At 41.3% G+C, this 19,734-nt stretch overlaps 3 protein-coding genes across 6 annotated transcripts in view; 1 reads left to right on the top strand and 2 right to left on the bottom strand.

Moving 5' to 3' along the window:
• Nucleotides 1-56: 56 nt before the first annotated feature.
• Nucleotides 57-14,141, bottom strand: LOC148320151 (sodium/potassium/calcium exchanger 3-like). 2 transcript variants are annotated; one of them, XM_088278881.1, is made up of 17 exons: nucleotides 13,954-14,141; nucleotides 10,438-10,536; nucleotides 6,653-6,729; nucleotides 6,499-6,573; nucleotides 6,326-6,410; nucleotides 5,175-5,278; nucleotides 5,015-5,089; nucleotides 4,842-4,867; nucleotides 3,433-3,486; nucleotides 3,207-3,349; nucleotides 2,870-3,036; nucleotides 2,501-2,696; nucleotides 2,263-2,429; nucleotides 2,059-2,173; nucleotides 1,475-1,587; nucleotides 1,330-1,395; nucleotides 57-1,255 (listed from the first exon to the last, which is right to left on the bottom strand). In XM_088278881.1, exons 1-17 carry the CDS (start codon nucleotides 14,051-14,053, stop codon nucleotides 1,145-1,147), a joined length of 1,773 nt encoding a protein of 590 aa, XP_088135007.1. In that variant the 5' UTR covers nucleotides 14,054-14,141; the 3' UTR covers nucleotides 57-1,144. The 2 variants fall into 2 exon arrangements, with proteins under 2 accessions (XP_088135007.1, XP_088135008.1); XM_088278882.1 differs by having other exon boundaries at nucleotides 10,438-10,533.
• Nucleotides 14,142-15,139: 998 nt separating this feature from the next.
• Nucleotides 15,140-19,601, top strand: rab24 (RAB24, member RAS oncogene family). 2 transcript variants are annotated; one of them, XM_088278903.1, is made up of 9 exons: nucleotides 15,140-15,404; nucleotides 16,091-16,219; nucleotides 16,486-16,554; nucleotides 16,690-16,768; nucleotides 17,463-17,530; nucleotides 17,599-17,698; nucleotides 17,892-17,942; nucleotides 18,173-18,232; nucleotides 18,563-19,601. In XM_088278903.1, exons 2-9 carry the CDS (start codon nucleotides 16,103-16,105, stop codon nucleotides 18,628-18,630), a joined length of 612 nt encoding a protein of 203 aa, XP_088135029.1. In that variant the 5' UTR covers nucleotides 15,140-15,404; nucleotides 16,091-16,102; the 3' UTR covers nucleotides 18,631-19,601. The 2 variants fall into 2 exon arrangements, with proteins under 2 accessions (XP_088135029.1, XP_088135028.1); XM_088278902.1 differs by having other exon boundaries at nucleotides 15,142-15,404; nucleotides 16,014-16,219.
• The window catches only part of nsd1b (nuclear receptor binding SET domain protein 1b), a 28,838-nt gene continuing 24,361 nt past the window's right edge, over nucleotides 15,258-19,734 (bottom strand). For both annotated transcript variants that reach the window (XR_015839552.1, XR_015839553.1), the window contains 4 exons: nucleotides 19,164-19,271; nucleotides 18,543-18,681; nucleotides 18,165-18,246; nucleotides 15,258-18,053 (listed from right to left, as the gene is read on the bottom strand). The gene's annotated coding sequence lies outside the window, so the exon portion shown is untranslated. The remainder of the gene's footprint in view (nucleotides 18,054-18,164; nucleotides 18,247-18,542; nucleotides 18,682-19,163; nucleotides 19,272-19,734) is intronic.

The raw sequence follows: 19,734 nt of genomic DNA, 5'->3' as shown, positions 1-19,734 counted from the left end.
ATGAAAATATTCCTGATAATGTTAACACGTATTAAAAAGTTTCAGGTGCAAACAAATATTGTTGAACTATTTTATTGCACTCAGGATATAACAGTCTATATCAATGCCTAATTAAGAAAAATAATCTAATCCATCACATTTGAATAAACTGAACATTGCCACAGAACAGCCATTAAACAAAACATTCAATCTTCGGTTTCTATTTGATTTCTGTCTCAGTGTGCTGCCTTTCACAAAACCATTGCACGTGTCAACGGCCCTAAAATATTCTACACACTGAAACATGCATTAATTAGTCTTATGATCTAGTTTTAATATAAAAAGAAAACGCCACAAAACGAGTTAAAACGTCATTTGCTAACCTAAATCAGTGATTTAACAGTTACAAAAAGTCTTGGCAAGGAGTCAACAGTAATAAACATCCGTTCGGAAATCAAATCACTTTAGTGGAACATTTAAGACTTAATCTGTTTGTACCAAAATGTGGCGGCTTATTTACCTCATAGAAAAATAACAGATCGCTTTAATTTTATGAGGAAAGGAGCAGCAGTTTAAAGCATCAATTATATTGCATTTAATTTATGCATCAAGTACCGGTGAAGGTTTGTGCTTAGCATTAAAAATATTCCACCAAAATGAATTCATCGGATTTGAAACTCATCTTTCTTTGTACCTCAATTGGACAATTCAAACCAACCTAAACTCATCAAAGTTGATGACACACACATTAAATATACATTTAATCATAACGCCTCTAAACAATAGTACAGGCCAATCTCTTGACAAAATTTTAATTGTACCAATACTAGTTGAGAGGCTGAAAATGTGCTGTCCGATTGTATTTCCACTCCGGATACGTTCAAGTTGTCCCTGTAACGTAGGACGTTTGAGCCTCATAGATTGCGGCTACTTCATGTAAATATTACACTCAAATATTGACGAGAATAAACAATAAATACTGTTTGCTTTTTAGCATGGGTGCAGAACAAAAAAATGAACAAACAGGCGGTGGTGCTGTCAAACACTGTAAGAAATCAAAGTAATGAAAAGTGCTGCTGTTACAAGACTCAAAAGTGTGTTAGCAAAGCGAATCTTTCTTTTGGCTTGAGCAAAAAGGCTGAACCAGGTGCAGTGTCACTTAACTTCACATGTGCCCAAAGAGGATGGAGCAGAGCAGGAAGATGGCGTAGAGGAACAACAGGCCCAGACCGAGGCGGCGATCCAGCTGCCAGCGGTTCAGATGAACGCTCGTCACCTGCGGGAAAGCAGTTTTGCTTGCTTCGTGACCTGAAAGTGAAAATGTGGGGAAAGTGTAACGTGTTGACTCACAGTGAGGAACACGGAAGCCAGCAGCAGGACGACAGAATACACCAGTCCTTTGTTATTGATGGACACCTGCGGCGAGAACGAGACGTCAAGCGTGTGTGGCGGCTACGAGACGACATAAGAAGGAAAAGTGCTACTGTGAGCCTACGGATGAGCCGTGGTCCACCAACAGGGTGCGGAGAGCCCACGGGAAGCCCAAACCGAGCAAGATGTCAAAGATGTTGCTGCCAATGGAGTTGGACACGGCCATGTCGCCCATGCCTGAAGGGAGACGAGATGCGAGTCCTCAATTAAGCAGCAGACGGCACTTACGATTGACGCGTTACATCTAAAGTGGGTAAAATACGGCGGGCGCGGCGAATAAGCCCAAGAGTGGCTCAACTTAAAACATTTGACTCTGCCCACATCTTTTTTTCTCCTTTTGGGTTAACCTGTTTCCTAATCCTCATGTCACATTTTTTGAAAACTTATGAACTGACTGAACCAAATATTAACCTCAACCATACGGAGAGTCTGCCCTCTGCTGGGCACATGTGGTACTACACAAATCTAAAATTATTACACATTTGGTTGCATGAACATAAAAGCAATTTGTCACAACGAACTATAATTTTATGAAGACATTTCTCACATATTTACAATTTTTTTTGCAACCTCATCAATGAATGACTTGTCCCATGTATGCGTTTGAACTCGAGGGCGATCCCTAAGCACCCAAGTTTGCCCGCTCACCTTGTCGGGCAACGATGAGGCTCGCCATGCAGTCGGGCACGCTGGTCCCCGCTGCCAGGAAGGTGATGCCCATGATGTAGTCTGGGATGTCTAAAGTGAAGCTCACAATGGTGACCTGAGACAAGCAAGCACAGCCACATACGACGCTGTCAATTTAGAGTGACGATAACAAATCGGTCCAACGAGCAGCATCCTGGCGCTTACCATCCACACCATGAGGTAGGAGAAGACAGCGATCCACAGCGTGGAGGCCACAAACGTGACCATGAACCAGCGATGCCAGCGCGGAACGACGCAGTTGGGCACCGTGCAGTAGAGCAGCAGGCCCAGAGGCCACGTGATGACCCACTTGACCCTGGCCGAACAGCCGGCTGACGCACACGCGGACGCATGTCACTTGAACTTGAGCTAAGCCGTCACATTTCCCGTCCAGCTTCCTCACCTGGGATGCGCAAGGGGTGAAATGCGCCGTCGTCGTCGTCTTCGTCTGCTCCCGGCTTGTCTCCGGACTCCACGTGTCCGTTCTCCAAACTGCAGGAGCCCGTCCTTTTCAGGCTATTGGCGGCGGAGCCTCTTCGGGACTCGAGACCGGCCGCACTACCCCATGGGCTCTTGGAACTCCGGATGAGCCTCTGCCTCTGGGAGGAGAGAAAAGCGTTTATACCTGAAATGTGTGCGTATATACAAGTTGAATTCCAATGAAAATGCCATTTATCTGAATGAAAGCAAATTAACTCATTTACTGCTACTATCTCAACTCTGCACTTCCAAGTCAAAGAGGGGGGAAAAAAAAAAAAAGAAGAAAAAAAACCTCGCTGATGACCACACGGCCAGCCATGGAAAGTCTGGTTCGAGGCGAGAAGTGTGGCGTGATCATGATGCGCAGGCCGGCGTCAGGGAAGGACAGCTTGTGAGGGCTGAGGATGAGAAGCTCGTCCACCATCACAACTGGAGTGCTCTCCTGATTATGGACTTGAGCTAAAGAGACACAGAAATGAAACTGTCAAATCTTGACGGCCTTCAGGGTTCATTAAAAAAAAAAAAAAAAAAAGTTTCCTCCTCTAATCTGTATTCTCCAACTTAGTTAATTCAATCACATTCATAGTGTTTAACAACAAACACACTTGAAGTGTAGCCGTTTTCAAAACCTTTGTTTAAGAGGGTCAAGGCTGTGTGGCAGGCCGCGGCGTCGTCTGCCATTTTGTCCTCTCTGCGATCCTCTGAAGCGACGCAACACGGCCTGGCGTGCCGGAGCCGTCGCGTCACAAATGTCAGAAGGCGAGTGTTGAACCTGCCAACACAGAAATGTGACGCATCATTTAACGACGAGAATGTCATCGCGCTTCGGCTGGATGAGGGGGCGTGGCCTCTTACTTCATGATAACGATGTAGATCACGTACATGGTCATGAGGAGCAAAGACTCCCACCTGCAAAGCAAACAGAATTGGTGCGAAATTGCTACGATAAAGTCCAAATCGACCTTTGAGTTTCATCTGTACTAAATATTCTGCACCATTGATAAAGCATCACTTGGCAAAAATGCACGTTAGAAGTGTTCAGAACTAAAAATTGTGTGTGTGTGTGTGTGTGTTAGTGTATTTAATATCTATGTGCAACAATTGATTAATGGAAAACTAATTCAAATTAAATCATCAAATTGGTTGCTCATGATTTTTGATAGTTGATTAATCATTTAGAGACCTCCTTTGTCTTCAAATTGCCCCAAACCAAAGATTGCCTTGGTGTTGCTTTTCAAAAATGAAATGAAAAATGCAAACCTCTGCTTTTACATTGAAAAACGATCAATATTTAGTAATGTGATGCACCTAACAGTAACTGACTCATAATTAGGTCTTTTTTGCACAATTTGAAATGATGTTCTCTTTTTTTTTAATAAAGGGATTGCAATTAAAACATTTTAATCTGATCTATTACCAAACTACCTGACTGATTAATTGATTATTTAAAACAATCATTAGCTGCAAGATATATACATAATGTATCACACATATTTATTTGTATGTGCCCTGCGATTGGTTGACTAATCCAGTTCGAAAATGTTCCTATTGAGCGCAAGCGCAATAGAAAATGTCGCCTGGGTGCGCGTTTGGTTGTTTGAGGCCGAGCTCAATGAAGATGATGTAATGGGACTGTGCTGGCAGATGTGCTTTGTTGCACCACTACAAAGTCCAAACGGATTCAATAACACCCTTGCAAGCATGTTTGGGGATTACAGAATTTTGCATAAAAAAATTAAATAAATTATTTTAAAAAATATATCTTATTTCACCCTGTGTTCTGTGCGTCCTAAAAATGCCTCATCATGAAACACCACTCAATCAAATTTAATGTCAACGCGAAACAAGCTTTTTTTTCTCTTCCAAGCATGCTCACTCCGCGATATGCAATTGGGTTCCCATAAAATACAACCGTGCGATCTTCACGACAACATTGGCATTTAGGGAAAAGTCACCATCGTATATCAACTTGCATTCCATTAAGTTTAGGGATAAATTAGTAGTTTCATTAAACGAAGGACGAGCTGGAGAATGACTTGAAAAGCCGCACTCAGAGGAGAAGCTGAGTGACAAAACTTGCCGGGTGTTTATCTTTTGACGGCTTTCCAATCATCAGGACAACAAATCGATGTTTCGCTTTATGCCGGCCTGACTGACGTGTTCGTCCTCACATGTGACAGCTCATTAGTTTGGAAGCGAGGGCAATTGCGCATTGTCCCTCAAGCGCATTTTGCAAAAAGGCAAGAAAACAAAGATGGACTCACCAGACGACCACAGCATCATAAATTACCTTGAAGAGAGGACACAGACGATTCTAATCAGACGTCAAGACGGTAAGGCTGATCGATTCAGCCATTTTGTTGATTCACTTGAGTTGACTCATTGGCTGCCATTGACGGATATTGAAGTCTAAAAGTACATTCATTTGACAACTCACCCCGATGAGCGCCAGCACAGACAGGATGTAGTAGGAGGAGTCTCGAAATAAAGGCCACCACGTCAGCTTCACCGTCTGTGGAGAGGCACAGCGCCGTCACGGCGGCGTTCAGCCCACTCGACGCAACTTGACTACAATTTCATCATAACGTGATTTTGACCTGGCCAGCGAAGATGCCGCTCAGGCCGATGATGACCAGGATGTTGAAGACGGCCGAGCCCACGATGGTGCCCACGCCAACGTCTCCTTTGGTGATGAAGACGCCTGATAAGGACGATTGCAAACATCACTCAAAACTGTGCTACAATTTGACATCGTTACAGGGGGGCGGGGCACACACTTGCTAACTCGATGCACGACAAAAATATCACTTCAAATACGGATAAAAAACAAGCTGGCCTGTTAATTGACGGCCATTGAAAAGCATTGGGCAAAAAAAAAAAAAAAATCCTTCAAAACATTTGTTTTAATATTGAAAAAATATTCACACAACAAAATAAAAAAAAAATGTTTTCTTAAAATTTAAAAAAAAGGCTTTTTTCTTTTAACCGATAACTGACTGGGACTACATGCTCCGTTCACAATGCTACCTAATTTTAGTAATAATATTTGGGGGTTTTTCTGACAATTTAATTTTTGGGGTCGATTTTAGATGGTTTATTTTGGTGTATTTGTACAGCTTTTCCTAAAAAACAAAAAAAATTGTATATTTAAAAAAATAAATAAAAATGATGCGCCAGAAAAGTACTCCATTTATGAAAAAAAATAAACTAATAAAAGCTGAACTGAAACAAGACATTTTCAAAAATATAAAGAAATTCCCTCTGAAAGGCAAAAGTCTCAAAAAAAATTATTATAATGAATAATTCAAAACTATTAAAACCCTCACGCCTACACAGAAAAAAGGTTTTGTAACAACAACAGTTCGATATGCGGCGACAATCAGCCGGAAAATAAATTTGAGTTCAAATGAGGACAGTTCAGGAAGGGCTGCGTATCGCAATTAGAGAGCGGTCCCATAACAAGCAACGAATTCCCCTCGGCGCATGTCGAGGGAGTAGCACTATTGAATCAACACCAACACAGATGAGAAGCGGAAGCAAGACAATGACGGCCCAACGCTAAAAAGCGGCACATGCGAACCACATCCGAGGGGGGTCACATGGTTGCGAGGGGTTTACATTTATGATATTTGAATAATAAATAAGAGAGGGAACAAGTGTTCCAAATTGATAAAATGATAACTATTAACTTGTTCCCCCCAAAAATAAAACTGCTTCTCTTTTGAAAATTTGAAAACCAATTTGTCACCAATGAGCGATGTGAAGAGCTCCGGAGCGGAACTTCCTGCCGCCATGAACGTTGCCCCGGCAACATCCTCACTCAGCTGAAGATTCTGAACGGGGCAAAAAGAAGCAACATTGTTTTTTAAGCATGATGGGAAGAGAACTAAAAGATGCGCCAAACATTCTCATCGACCTCACCTCAGATATTTTCTCAAGTGAAGGAACAAAGTAGTCATCGCAGACGATGGCCAGAGCGTAGAACATGTAGATGGCCTGAAAGGACGACACACGAGCACTTTGGTCAGAAGACGTCAAACACACAGACGATCCTTGACGATTTTGAAACACTCACACAGAGAACATGCAGTAAGACGGCGCCGTTCTTCCTCTGCTCCTTGGAAAAGATGTCTTCTGGAAATTCGTGAATGGCTGCAAGGCACAGGAATGGCGATGGAAATGATGACTCAACAAACTCGGACCCAATTTGAGACGTCAAAATTTACTGTCAGAGTGAATGCGTTAAAACGGGGCTGTTTAATCCTGTTCCTCAGCGGCCCTCGAGGAACAGGATTGAAGACTCCTGTTGGAAACACCACTGTCATCAGTGACTGGCATTTTTTGCTTGGCGGGAGGTCGGCACTCGTTTGAATGAGAGGCTTCATTACATTGAATTAATGACACATTTAAAAAAAATAAATCAATAAATAAATAAAAAGGGAAGCGTGTTTATCATTTTATGCATGATCAAAAATCATACGCATTCTCCAAGGAGACCGTTTTGTGTTCAATATGCGTCAAGGCATCACACAGGAAGTGAAAGCGGCAGCAGCTTCCTGTGTGTCCTCAAGTCCAAAAAGACGAGGGAAAAAAAAAAAAAAAACCTTAAATGGATAATGACAACTCTGCTTCCCCTTGCGACCTGACAGAGTCTCCAGAGAATCATATCATACTCCGGCTCCAATTTACAACTCGGATCCGAGCGGGATGAATTTAAACTACTGGGGGCACGGAGAGGAGGGTGCGATGTTGGGTGTGTGTGTGTGTGTGTCGGGGCTAAAAATAGCCGCATGCTGCGAGCCCACAGAGACTTCACAAGCACACAATAAGGAAAGCAATTGAGACATCTATTGTGAGGCAAGCTATGAGAAATGATCTGTGTCAGCGAGGGAGAGTGAGGGGAGCGGCGCCCCCGCACCCCCCACAGGAGGAGACATTTGGCCATGTTGAGATGGAAAATGTAAATGTTTGCGCAGTTATGTTTAGACTCGAGCACAGCGTTGCCCGCCTCCATCATCGCGCGGCCATCAGTGGGCGTTTTTCCGATTGTGTTTTCTCAGAAATCGGGGAGGAAGTTTTGGATATAAATGGTCATGTGATCATGTATGAAGAGGTCAGTCTCAAAGAGCCTCGTCTAAATTGTGTTCTCTCATCAGTCACGATGGAAAAGCATCCAGGCTGCTTTAAGTCATGAGATGCGCTCTCAGGTGTTACTGTCACTGGAAACACGGGGCTGTAACACGGAGCTCTCATGGACCTGTAGAGGAGTTGCTCTGATGAAGGCTGTTGCCGTGGCAACGTTCTCCCAGGGGGATTTTTTTTTTCTTTTTTTTTGATGGGTGACAGTAGGAAGCCAAAGGCAAGAGGGGGTTGCTGAGACGGGGGGGGTGGTTATGCATCTTTCCCATGGTTAGAGTTTATGAAAAATGAAAAAAAATAAAAGTGACAGCAGCTCGGGATTGCAATGTCTAAAAATATTTATTTTTCCCTTTAGAAACTCTCAGGAGAGGTCTGAGAGAGAGCGAGAGAGCGCCGGGAGAAGGACAGAAAACAGACGCATGGTGATTTAATGATGTCGTGTTTGCACGAGAACCTCACGCCGAGTGTGTGCGTGTTACCTTCAGTGGCGGCGTGACGCACGTCATATAATGTTACTCTGACAACGCGCGCATCCATGCCGCGAAGATCGAGAGCATTTTTTTTTTTTTTTTTTTGCTTGATGTCTTTTTACTGCGAAGCAACAGATGGCAAACACTTTGGCTCCCCTCCAAAGCCATCACAACATTGAGGCCAATTTCCTGATTGTGGCTGAAAACTAACAATGAATCCAATTCAAATCGACATCACAATGTAGGAGAATTATTTACGACTTTCAGGTCATTATAATGACAACAAATAAATTAGATAAAAAATAAAAATCTTAAATCTCCTGCGAGCCAATCGGGTGGCTTTAGAGGGAGGCTGCACGTGCATTGGGTATTTTTCATTAGGTGCTTAAAAAAAAAAAAAATGAATATTTCATCCCTGGGGAGCAAAGTAAATTCAATTATGCATTTGGTCTTTGATTTTGCCATCCTTTGAGGTGGGCTGAATACAGCAAAGATGAGAAGAGAGGCGATCTTTTAAAACAACCTCGCCTTGACACTGCAACATGAAAACAACAGTGGATTGGATGTGGTTGAATTTTTTTATGATTGTTTTTTTTTTTTTAACAGGTCACATTATTGGTGGATAGAAAACATTTAAAAAATAATGAATCCCAAAAACCTGGCATTTGATCAGGGGTGTGTAGACTTTTTATTCGGCACTATTAATATTGTTATGTTGTACCTCAAGTGATGAGTTGACAATCAAATCTAATTTCCCAATAGCAAAACATTCAGTAAATAATCAACTTAGGTTACGGGCATTTTTTTTTTGTATTAAAAAGAAATAAACTTTGATCTGATTACCACTCGCTTTAATCAACCCCAGCAACTAGCCTTTGATGACGAACTCATAATGAGCCGTTGGCCTCATTTGCATAATTTGGATTGACTGCCACCCCCTACTTACAGCCTATTTTAGTTCCGTGCACTCGTCTGGGCTTCAGAATTTACAATTTAGTTGCCTAGCGACAACCTCGACGGAAGCTCCGATCACGCCGTCTGCCACCTTGTAAGCAATCCCCGAGACGATATCCCTCCGGTTACGGCTGCCGGCTTTTTAATCACGACCACATCATGTATTACGTAATGGCTGCCAAGCCTCCTGCTGTGGAAGACAGCGGCTGCCGGCTACTTGGACCTGCTGCGTCTTAGAGGAATCTTTCCAGGCTCACGTTGGCTCATTTATCTACCGCGTGTCCTCACGGGACACAATTAGGTCGACTTCACCATGTCGGCACTTCACAGCTCAATTCCCATCATACAGAACATACGTTCACCCTGCGATTGACTCACCAGTCGCAGCTGTCGTCCGATGCGCAGCGATAAACTTAGCCCCCTGCCTTGACCCTGAACGAGCAAAGCGGCATTGAGAATGAAAATATTGCTCAGCAAACTCCATGAAGAAGAAAGCTGCATTAAATCGGGCCAGGTTTGAAAATGATTTATGGATTTATTCATCTTAATGATGTGCCCCCGAGGATATTGTAGCCACACCAAGGGTTATTTATAGCAAAAGCAGGAGACTGTATTAGCATAATTTCATTTGCATACATTGAGCCGTAATAATGAAGGTGCGAAGAACAATACAAGAGAGTGGCAGCTGAAGACGGGTAGTGTGAATACGAAGAATGAGAAAGTTGTGCGCTTCTCCTGCCATTCATTGTGCTTCTTTCTTGCGTCATACGTGCCGACATTAAACATGACAGCTGTGATAAGCGAGGCTCACCTCATCAACCAGCCGGATAATTAGCTTGGCATCATCCTCATCATCATCATGTCCAAATTCCAAAAGGAGACAATAACCGTCACACCTTTAAACTCATTTTCTCCCTGGCAACTTCCATGAAACTCAATTCAGGCTTTACAATCCTAAAAACAAAAACTTTCCCTTCACCCGGCAGGTGAGAGGAATTTCTGCTTTCAGAGAGTCGCCTTTGCTATGGTGCCAAAAATCCCGTGTGACGACACATTGTTTGATTTGATTACTAATTAAGGTGGTGCCTATATATTTTAAGTTATATCAGCAATCACTATTGAGTCTTGAGGTACGAGCATAAAGTCACATCACAGCAGATCGAGGCTGAAATCTGATTGGACAAAATAAAAAAGAATAAACAACTAAATAAACGGGAAGCAGTCATGTGGTATGCCATGATGAAGATATGAAAGACGAAGTGAACACAAAGTGATGTTGAGATGTAGACTGACTGACCTGCTCCGTGTTCGGCCACACTCTGGTTGTCGGGCATCTGCATGAGTCGGCGTGTCCGATGGCCGTCATCCCCACCACGACCGGAGCTGGAAAACTCTGCTGAAGAAAACAAACACAAAGGCCATCATTTTTTTTTTTTTTTCAGTGACCATAATGTTATATCAGAAAGGTGCCAACCATTTTGTATATGTTCACTTGATGGATTTAATTTTGTGACACCATTTTATTGTAGTCTATTTTTTTTTTTTTATCCCAATCAGATGTAGCGTAAAACGACCATGCGAGGCAGCAGTGAGCCCAGCAGCAGTCAGCTGTCCTCGGTCATCATCTGGAGTGAGATCTTTATAGCGTGTATTTTAACTCTCCGTTCCATTCCTCGACAGCTTATCTCTGGAGTGGGCGCAGTTATTGTAGTGTTACTGAGGCGACCGTACACGAACACCCACACATACTACAGATAATATTTCTTATTATCTTCCCCACGGGAATAAAAAAAAAAAAAGAAGTCCCAGAGATCATTCCACAAACGGGCCGAGACGAAAGCAAGACACAGTTGCTTTAAGAAGAATCGTTTTTGCGGCTGCCAGGAGCTTTTCTGTACCTTTGTACCTTACAGTTCAACGAGCCCATTTTGACGAGAGGAGGCGAGGAGGCTTTCATGTGGCGACTTCAAGAGGAGCTCGCCTAGTGTGAAATTGGGTTTTCCGCCACCATTTTCCACACGAGAGCCTCGGCATCGCAACTCAACTTTATTTATAGAGCACTTTAAAACAACAGTCGCAGCAGACAAAGCGATGTATACGGGGAGTTCGATAATAAAGACAGTTTCATAAGTAAACGCCATAAAACACTAAAACAATGGCGGGTATCATGCGCAGTCAAAAGCTAAAGAATAACAATGTTTTAAGGCGCTAATAAACATGCATTCTACTGAAAGATTTTTCTAAGATTTTTCTAAAAAAAATAAAATAAAATACTGTACTGTACTACAACAATGCGAACTACATCCACCAGGCAATAATGACTGGAGTGGTAGATGATATAAATGTTAGTAGGTCAACAAAGTCATTACGTAATGGGGAGGGAGCGTTACAGGTAATTATTTTTATGACATTATGGAAATACGTGATTTGTACCAAGACTGAAGGTTAGGATCTCAACGCGAAAGAATACTATTTAAAAAAAAAAAAAAAAACTAAACAAAAGGACAATTGTGTCAAAAGTCCTAATAAAAAAATTAAAAATTAAAAAAAAACTATTAGAGTACATGTCATCTTAACAACTCAACTTGGAGTATGACAAACGTGAAATTCCAACAATGCTTTTCTATTCCTCCAAACAACTGTTGCCTGTCTCGGTAGCAGAAAGACAACATCTGATGCCGTCAATCACATTGCGGACTGAGCAACAGCACTAAAGAAGAAAGTCTAGGAAGGTTATTATGGGTTTGATTTTCATTTTTAATTGTTAGTTTAAAAGACTTCATCGTAATGTAATACCGCTCTGTTCAATTAAAATATAGTTCAAAAGCAACAGTTGTGACAAACAAAGCATCTATCCATGTTCAGGAAGGCCAATTCTGAAGTATTAGCACTAGCAAATACAAAGTGTGAGCATGTCTAGCGTTTGCAAGACGGTGCTTGGGTTTTCACTCAGTTGGCAGGTCAGAGTGACTTTTTTTTTTTTTTTTTTAAATCAACTTACTCATGTCACTACATTTTGCAGACTCCCTGCAGAAAGAGCGCATCCATAAATGGTGCTACAAGAAGAGCAACTTGCGATGGTACATGTTGAACATTGTCCAGGTGCGGCCAAAGTAGCTTGGCTGTCACCCTAACGAACAACAGATCACACGCTTTGTCCAGTGCTTCGAAACTGAGCAGCCTTTGGTCCTTAGCCAAGAATCCTCCTCGGGTCGCAGACACGCTCATAATTCTGAGGGGAAGTATAAATATTCATGACACGACTACTTTTTCAGACGACTGATGGGGAGGATGAGGACGAAATCAAAATGCACTTGACTGAACAAAAAAAATAAAGTTCACTTGCGGTCATGCCATTATATCGTTGCCACACACACACACATATGTACACACAAAAGTATGGGCAGAGGCACGCACAGGTGCTGATGCTGCTGATGAGCGTGTAGCAGGGTGTGAAAGGTGTTGAAAGGCTAATGAGCAAGGCGGGAGTATTTTTAGAGAGCTGTTATGCTTTGGCTTTAAATAATGTTCAAGATCCAACTCATTTCATTCTTTGAGAATCGAACAATATGGAGGCATTGAAGTAAATGCAGAAGTTGATGACAAGGACTTAACTTCCTTTGACAGGAAGACAACAAGAAGCGACGCCGAATTATTAGATTTTTACAGTTTTACAAAAAAAAAAATGTCAGTCAAAATGTAATATCGGACACCCGATGGATGCAATCCTCAATGATTGGATTGCGACATGCCAAATGTGTCTTACATAATCTTCCTGCAGCAGCTATGAACAACAATTTCAATTCCAACAGAGAGCCTCTACCACCTGTAAAACACAAAAAATTAATCTGAAAATATTTTTTTTTTCCCAATGGCACAAGGCGACCTGCACAGCCATGAGTGTGCACTGTTTCGGATAATAAAAAAATCTGCATTTTCATTCCATTTCAACCGGAAGACTAAATGTGATAGAGCTGCCTTAACAAAAATAATAATTCTCCGTTTTTTTCATCATTGGACAAAAGGAAGACAACCCACAAAAAAAAAGCAAAGAGAGACAGCCATTCACATTCATAACATCACAGAGTGGCAACTTAATAACATTAAATTGTGTTAAATTTCCTTTCAGAAGCAAAACTGAGCATTGCTATCTATGATTATGATTGACAACTTTCGTTTTATAACATTGAGTTGGCATAATTAATCATCGGTCATATTGATTAGCAAACACTGACACCTCGTACCATAAGAGATCATCGGGTGGGACAAGGGCAGTAATCCAATTTCACATAGTTGGTCTGAAATTTATACTAGTCTTGAACGTTGAAATCTTTGTTCATCTATTGATGCCAATGACATGTAGTGACAGGCAGAACAGTTACATGCACGTCCACTAGATGGCGTAACAATTAACCAGTGTAGCCACCTGTTAATATTCATACATTAAGTAATAGATTTATGTCATGCTAAATAGGCGAAGGTTAAATTTGTGAGTAAATTGAGAAGAGGGCGTCATTATTTCAGCAAATGTTTTTCGTGACATTTTTTTTTTGGGGTGTTGTGCCGTGAGATATTTCAAACGTAAAATACAGCATGTGCATTGGTTCAATCAGGAATAGGAAAGACACCGAGCTACAAAAGTATAAAAAGTGGGGAACGTTTCTCCTGTCAAGAGGCTAGTTCAGTTTTTCACATCGCTGATATAAAGAAACATTTTGCTGTCATTTAAAAACAATCGGAATTGCCTATCAATTGTTACTGTGCGTGGTGGAAAAACAAGTCGTAGTGTTTGCAAACATTTGATTGAACTCACCTGGTGCGTGGATGACTTGAGAGAGCCACAAGACCGCGAGCAGCCCAACTCCGCAGCAGCAGATCCGCTGGAAGGGCCGCCGGTGCCTCGCTGCTCTCATTCCTCCGATGCACTGCAGTCAGGCCAGCCTCCACTCGCAAAGACGAAGTCAAGCCAGCCGCCACAGTTATTTTGAATACTGTACGTCACGGTACATTACGGTAATGCGCCGAAAGCGCTTGTTGTTGGCCACCTTCAAAATAAAAGTTCACAAACTCATGTATGCACGTCAGTGGTTTGGATTAAAAATAATGTTAAACTTCTCTGTTCACCCAGTTGGAATGCAAACTTTCTCAGAATTGCAACAAGAAATGTTCTGAATTGAGATATAAGGAGAAATCAATGTTAACTGTGCACAAATGACTGACATTACAATTGATTTAAAAATACTTAAGTATTTGATGGGAAAAAAATGTTTTTAATGATTTTTCGAAATGTGTGTCACGGTCAAATTTTGAGATTTCGTTTGCCTTTTATTTTGAAATGTCACATCCGGTTTCATTTAAGGTACTTTGGTTGGATACCTGGGGTGATCTAGTGTTCCCCAGCACTGGTCTGGTTGCGGGATAACGAAAACTTACATTTTTAATTTTTTTTAAATCAGTTGTAATGTCAGCCATTGATGCACAGTTAAGATTACTTTCTCTTTTTATCTCTATTCAGAACATTTCTTGGTGCAATTCCGAGACAGTTTGCATTCCCCCTGGGTGAGCATAGAAGTTTAATAACATTATTTTAAATCCAAACCACTGACGTGCACACATGAGTTTGACAGCTTTTATTTTGAAGGTGGCCAACAGCAAGCGCTTTCGGCGCATTACCGTAATGCACCGTGATGCACAGTATTAAAAATAACAGTGGCGGCTGGCTTGACTTCGTCTTTGCGAGTGGAGGCTGGCCTGACTGCTGTTCCGCTGCCTACCCGAATAAACAAAAGTGACATTTCCGCAAACGGATGAATCACTAAATTCTTCTGTTCGCACTCATCCATCATTTCATAACAGAGCCCCGGTTTTATAAAATCGAAACTATGTTTATTTTCCATTTCTGGCACGTTTTGTAGTTCTGATGTGTTCTGCCATTGCGCAACAGGGGAGGGCACGTTCGCCAAAAGCAGCCGGTGTTCTGAAATTCCTTCCTACCCATTGGGACGTCCTACCAATGCCTAGTGCGCATGCACGCGCATGCGCACAATGCCAAAAACGATTTCCTGGGAAGTTTGGAGCTCTTTGGCAGAACACCGGCTTCGCTTAGCTTTAGCTCACTTTAGCTTGTGGAGGCACAGCTGACAGCCACATTCTCGGCCGTTCAAAACATTTAGTCGCCGCCGATGTCATCTTCACGTTTTCGCCTTCCTGTGGCTGCTGCTGTAGAGCGACGATGAAGACGTGTTGAGTCTTGCTAGCTGCCTGGTAAGCTCGCCATAGTCACCCAAATTGAATTATTTATAGATTTGTTTTTTAGCGAGCTTCATATAAAAATCACAAAACAAATCAGATAATCTGCTCAAAGTAAAAATGAGTGTTTGTTTCAGCCCACGACATAAATTAAAATGCCCGAATTGCGCATTTTTTCACGTCAAATAAGCAGCTGATCGACTTTAAGCACTGAAATAACGTAAAAAAGGAGTAGTGTATTTCAACGGAGATTAAAGCCATGATTAAAACATTCTAAATATAAATATTTCACAAGTTAAAGTTGTAATCTTGCGGGAAAACGTGTCCTCTATTGTCGATTTCGTCATATTCTCAAGATAATTTCCAAAATTATTATTATTAATTATGAAAATGTTTTCTAAAATTCCCCTATCAAGGAATTTTTTAAATAGGTTGTATTAATTTCCCCAAATCGTATTTAGTAAATAGTTAAAGTTACTAATGACTTGGTTGTGATTTAGCTAAACTGTAGGATGCTCACAATCTAACCTTTTGAGAAAAGCAACACATTGTACAACTTCCTTCGTAATTCCATCTGGTGTTTTATGACTTCAATAAATTGTCCTACATCATTTCTTTTCACAGGCCAGCTATTCCTGACTTTCTTCCTTCCGCACTCACTTCCTTCTCCCTCCTGCTTTTGTCACTACGTCCACGCAAAGTGGTTGAGAAGCATGAGCGGCATGCGTGTGGACGCCAAGGTGGTGATGCTGGGCAAGGAGAGCGTGGGCAAGACCAGCCTGGTGGAGAGATACGTCCATCACCGCTTCCTGGTCGGACCCTATCAGAACGTGAGCTCCAATGCAAGAACTCAATTTGAAATTCGGCTTTAGATGTTCACTTCAAGAGTACATCGTCAAATGCGAAGAAAGTCAAATATTGTACAGTGGTTCGGGATCGAATCAAAATAACTTATTTAAAATTTTAATTTAATGTTTTTTTTCCTTGCAAATGTAACTAATAGTATGAAAATATGCACATTTATTCCCAATAGACTATCAACACAATCTTTTATCATGAAAATATACAAACATTTTCTTATAAATCCTCCGTGCAGACCATCGGTGCCGCTTTTGTGGCCAAACCAATCCAGGTGGGAGACAAAGTCATCACTTTGGGAATATGGGTGAGTCAAGTTCTGGCTTTATCACCATCTTGTGACATAACATCTGTGGCACAAGATGGAACTATATCGCTTTATCATTCTAATCACAAGGAAGATTGTTCTTTCTGCCATTGTATGTGTGTCTGCCGCTACCAGGACACGGCCGGGTCGGAACGCTATGAAGCCATGAGCAGAATCTACTACAGAGGCGCTCGGGCGGCTGTTGTCTGCTACGGTAAATCACGTGTGCTGGCGGCCATTTTATGTCACGTTTGTTGGAATTTAGTTGGATTGAAAATCATGTCAAATTGTCTCTTGGACTTAAATTGCAAACATTAATGAAAATATTAGAAATATTTATGATTATAATAATAAATATGGAGGCTTTTATATACATACACGTTGAAAATCAATTCATATAAACCTGACAAGTTTTTCATTTATTAACAGTTTCACATTCAGTTTTTTTTTTAACTACAGTACTTTTTTGGGCACCTAGCAACATTGATGATGTCAGCGAAAACAAATAACATCCATTGAAAAAAAAAAAGAGGAAAAAAGGACGCATACACTACCCTCCTTTTTAACAATTAAGATCCTATACAGTAGGTGTGCATTTTTATGAATGGACCCGTTTAAAACTATTCTATCATATTTTAACAATGGATCCCTATCAATTTCATTTATTTTCCAAATTCTTTACATTTACTTTGGATAGCAGCTCAAAGTGCCTAATTTGAGGTTGGACACATTTATATAATTCTTTTGGGAAAAAAATAAAGCACTTTTCTTGAAATTAGCTTTTTTTCTTTTTTTTTTTGCTGAGAGTTACAAAGACCCATAAACATTTTGAGAGATTTTTGGCTTTCTTTGTTGATTTATAGCCATTGCAGAAGCACATTTCATTTGCGTATTTTTGTCCCTTTTAGATCTGACAGACAGCAGCAGTTTCCAGCGAGCTCGTTTTTGGGTGAAAGAACTGCAAAACTGTGAAGAGGTATGAGAGTTTCTCAGAGGCTGATATGCTCTTTTTGTGGTTGAATTTATTTTTTAAACTGTTTTTAGCACTGTATGATCTACCTTTGCGGTACAAAAAGCGACCTGATCCAAGGAGACCGGAGTCTTCGTCAGATCGACTACCACGACACTCAGGACTTTGCTGAAGGTGACAACACGAGTTCCCCCAGAACGAGCCTGTACGAAAGAAGAAACTCGGCTTTCCGTTGAAATTAACCGTGAAGTTATGCTTTGACGAAGAACTGAACGAATAGTCAAATGCCCTGATTGTAAAAATGTTTCCTGTTCCGGCATTTTCTAAATGACTTGACTGTTCTTGTATTGTTCCTTTTTCTTTGTAGAGATAGGAGCGCAGCATTTTGAGACCTCCAGTAAAACAGGAAGCAACGTGGGTGAGTCACATTTGCGCGCAGATATGCTGGCCCAATGCATGCCTGCCTTTTATTTATTCATAGTCTGTTGATTCGAATGAATACTCACGTGTAGAGCGGACTGGACATTTTCTGGTCCGTTTTGAAGTTTGACATGAAATGGAATCATTGTTAGCTTGAATTTGCAAACATTGTATGAAATTATTCAAGAATGAAAATGTACCGTAAGTCAAAGACTCTTACCGCCACAGATGAGCTGTTCCAGAAGGTGGCCGCAGACTACGACAACGCCACTTTCCAGTACATGACAGGTGAGTTTTAATCACTGTAGACCCCCAAAATGAATTCCTGATTGCTTTAGCTTAGCTTGCCAGTTTTGACGTGGGGGGACAGTGAGGCGACTTATATCAAACTCAATAACACATTTATGGTTATTTTTTTACTTTGAAATTGTGGGCTACTTTTTTTTTTATTCAACATTTTTAAAGAATTAACATTATTTGATTCAAATAGCCCCACGTCATTAAAATATTCATTTGTAGGTTAAGGTGAAATGCCCCAAAATTTGAACGAATCAATGAAATTATGAAAAAATATAAATAGATAAAAATAAATCCTAACCTTGCACTGTGTTTCAACAGAAGAATCAGGGGTGAACCTGGGCCAGAAGAAAGAATCGTATTTCTACTCGTGCTGCAGCAGCAACTGATGCTGATCCCCCACAGAATGAAAGAATGTACTGGATCAGAACACAACTTCTCTAGAAGAGAATATGAAGAAGAAAAAAAAAGAGCAAGAGAGCAAATCGTCATTTCTTTTGTGCCATGACGAACTATTTGGAGGAACCTCTGCCTGGTGGAGGGTTGAAATTAACAAACATTTCATCGAGAAGGGGATCTTCCACTTAAGCTGTGCTGTGTGAAGACAATTTAGCTGCTGTGACTATATTTTTTTCTTTTTGGGGGGAAGAGGGTGGCAACAGCAGATGATTTAAGAACGTGTTTTTGACAGATTTCTGCCAAAATACCCCAAGTGTCAAGAATTAGAGCACACTACATGATGTCAACGTGTTTTGAGGGCGCAACCGTGTCAGCCACCCCACGAACTGGGCCACGGGCGAGTACGAATTTTGGTACTTTGGGAACCCCAAAAGTGGAAAATGCAATGCACACGTGAGCCCAACCCGACAAAAAAAAAAAAAAAAAAAAGCCCGGATTCCATTTTCTGTGCATCCATGCTTACCTTTTCACTGTCGTGTCGTGTTTTAAACCCTCTCGCATCCAGTCCAGACTGCACATGAATGGCGGCTGCGCAAAAGACCACTGGCGAATTAAACTGTCTCACTCCTTCCTGTAATCACGGCAACACATGTTCAGGTCCTCAAGTCGCATGGTCTGAGCTGCCTGAATGAAAAAGTGACTGACTTTCTGACTCACATTTTTTTTTTTTGTGCGGATTTCTTCTGGTGAAAAATTTGGTCAACATGCAAAGAAGACCTCAGTGGCACAAACTTGACAACTCACCTCAGGATGAGATTGACACTTAACTGTCATGTGTTTGCGCACCTATTTATTGCCTTTTCAAAACACAGTGTCAGATTGCGCTTCAACTGCTTCGATTTTTTTTCCCCAATACAAGCTGTCAAAGTTTTATATATATTCGATTTTGGGGAATTACAAGCTTCATCAAATGTTTCATGAGTCAACCTCAGCTGGGCTTTTTGATGCAAAATAAAGTGGAAATGTGCATTCATGAACTATGAATGTAGCCTGCAGTGCAAAAATGATTCATGGCTTTTTTTTTTTTTTTGCTC

This window comes from Idiotropiscis lumnitzeri, chromosome 17, assembly GCF_059441095.1.
Source record: "Idiotropiscis lumnitzeri isolate Australia: NSW breed Sydney's pygmy pipehorse chromosome 17, RoL_Ilum_1.0, whole genome shotgun sequence".
In the NCBI taxonomy this organism is placed as follows: domain Eukaryota; kingdom Metazoa; phylum Chordata; class Actinopteri; order Syngnathiformes; family Syngnathidae; genus Idiotropiscis; species Idiotropiscis lumnitzeri.
This window is presented reverse-complemented; position numbering and strand designations above follow the sequence as displayed.

Coding starts and splice junctions, on each gene's coding strand:
- LOC148320151 (XM_088278881.1), bottom strand. CDS start 14,053: ATGAGAGCAGCGAGGCACCGGCGGCCCTTCCAGCGGATCTGCTGCTGC. Junction 2,697..2,869: donor GCCGTGTGGTCATCAGCGAG/GTTTTTTTTCTT, acceptor CTCTCCTCCCAG/AGGCAGAGGCTCATCCGGAG. Junction 2,430..2,500: donor TCACCCCTTGCGCATCCCAG/GTGAGGAAGCTG, acceptor CGTGTGCGTCAG/CCGGCTGTTCGGCCAGGGTC.
- rab24 (XM_088278903.1), top strand. CDS start 16,103: ATGAGCGGCATGCGTGTGGACGCCAAGGTGGTGATGCTGGGCAAGGAG. Junction 17,699..17,891: donor CACTCAGGACTTTGCTGAAG/GTGACAACACGA, acceptor TTTTCTTTGTAG/AGATAGGAGCGCAGCATTTT. Junction 18,233..18,562: donor CACTTTCCAGTACATGACAG/GTGAGTTTTAAT, acceptor GTGTTTCAACAG/AAGAATCAGGGGTGAACCTG.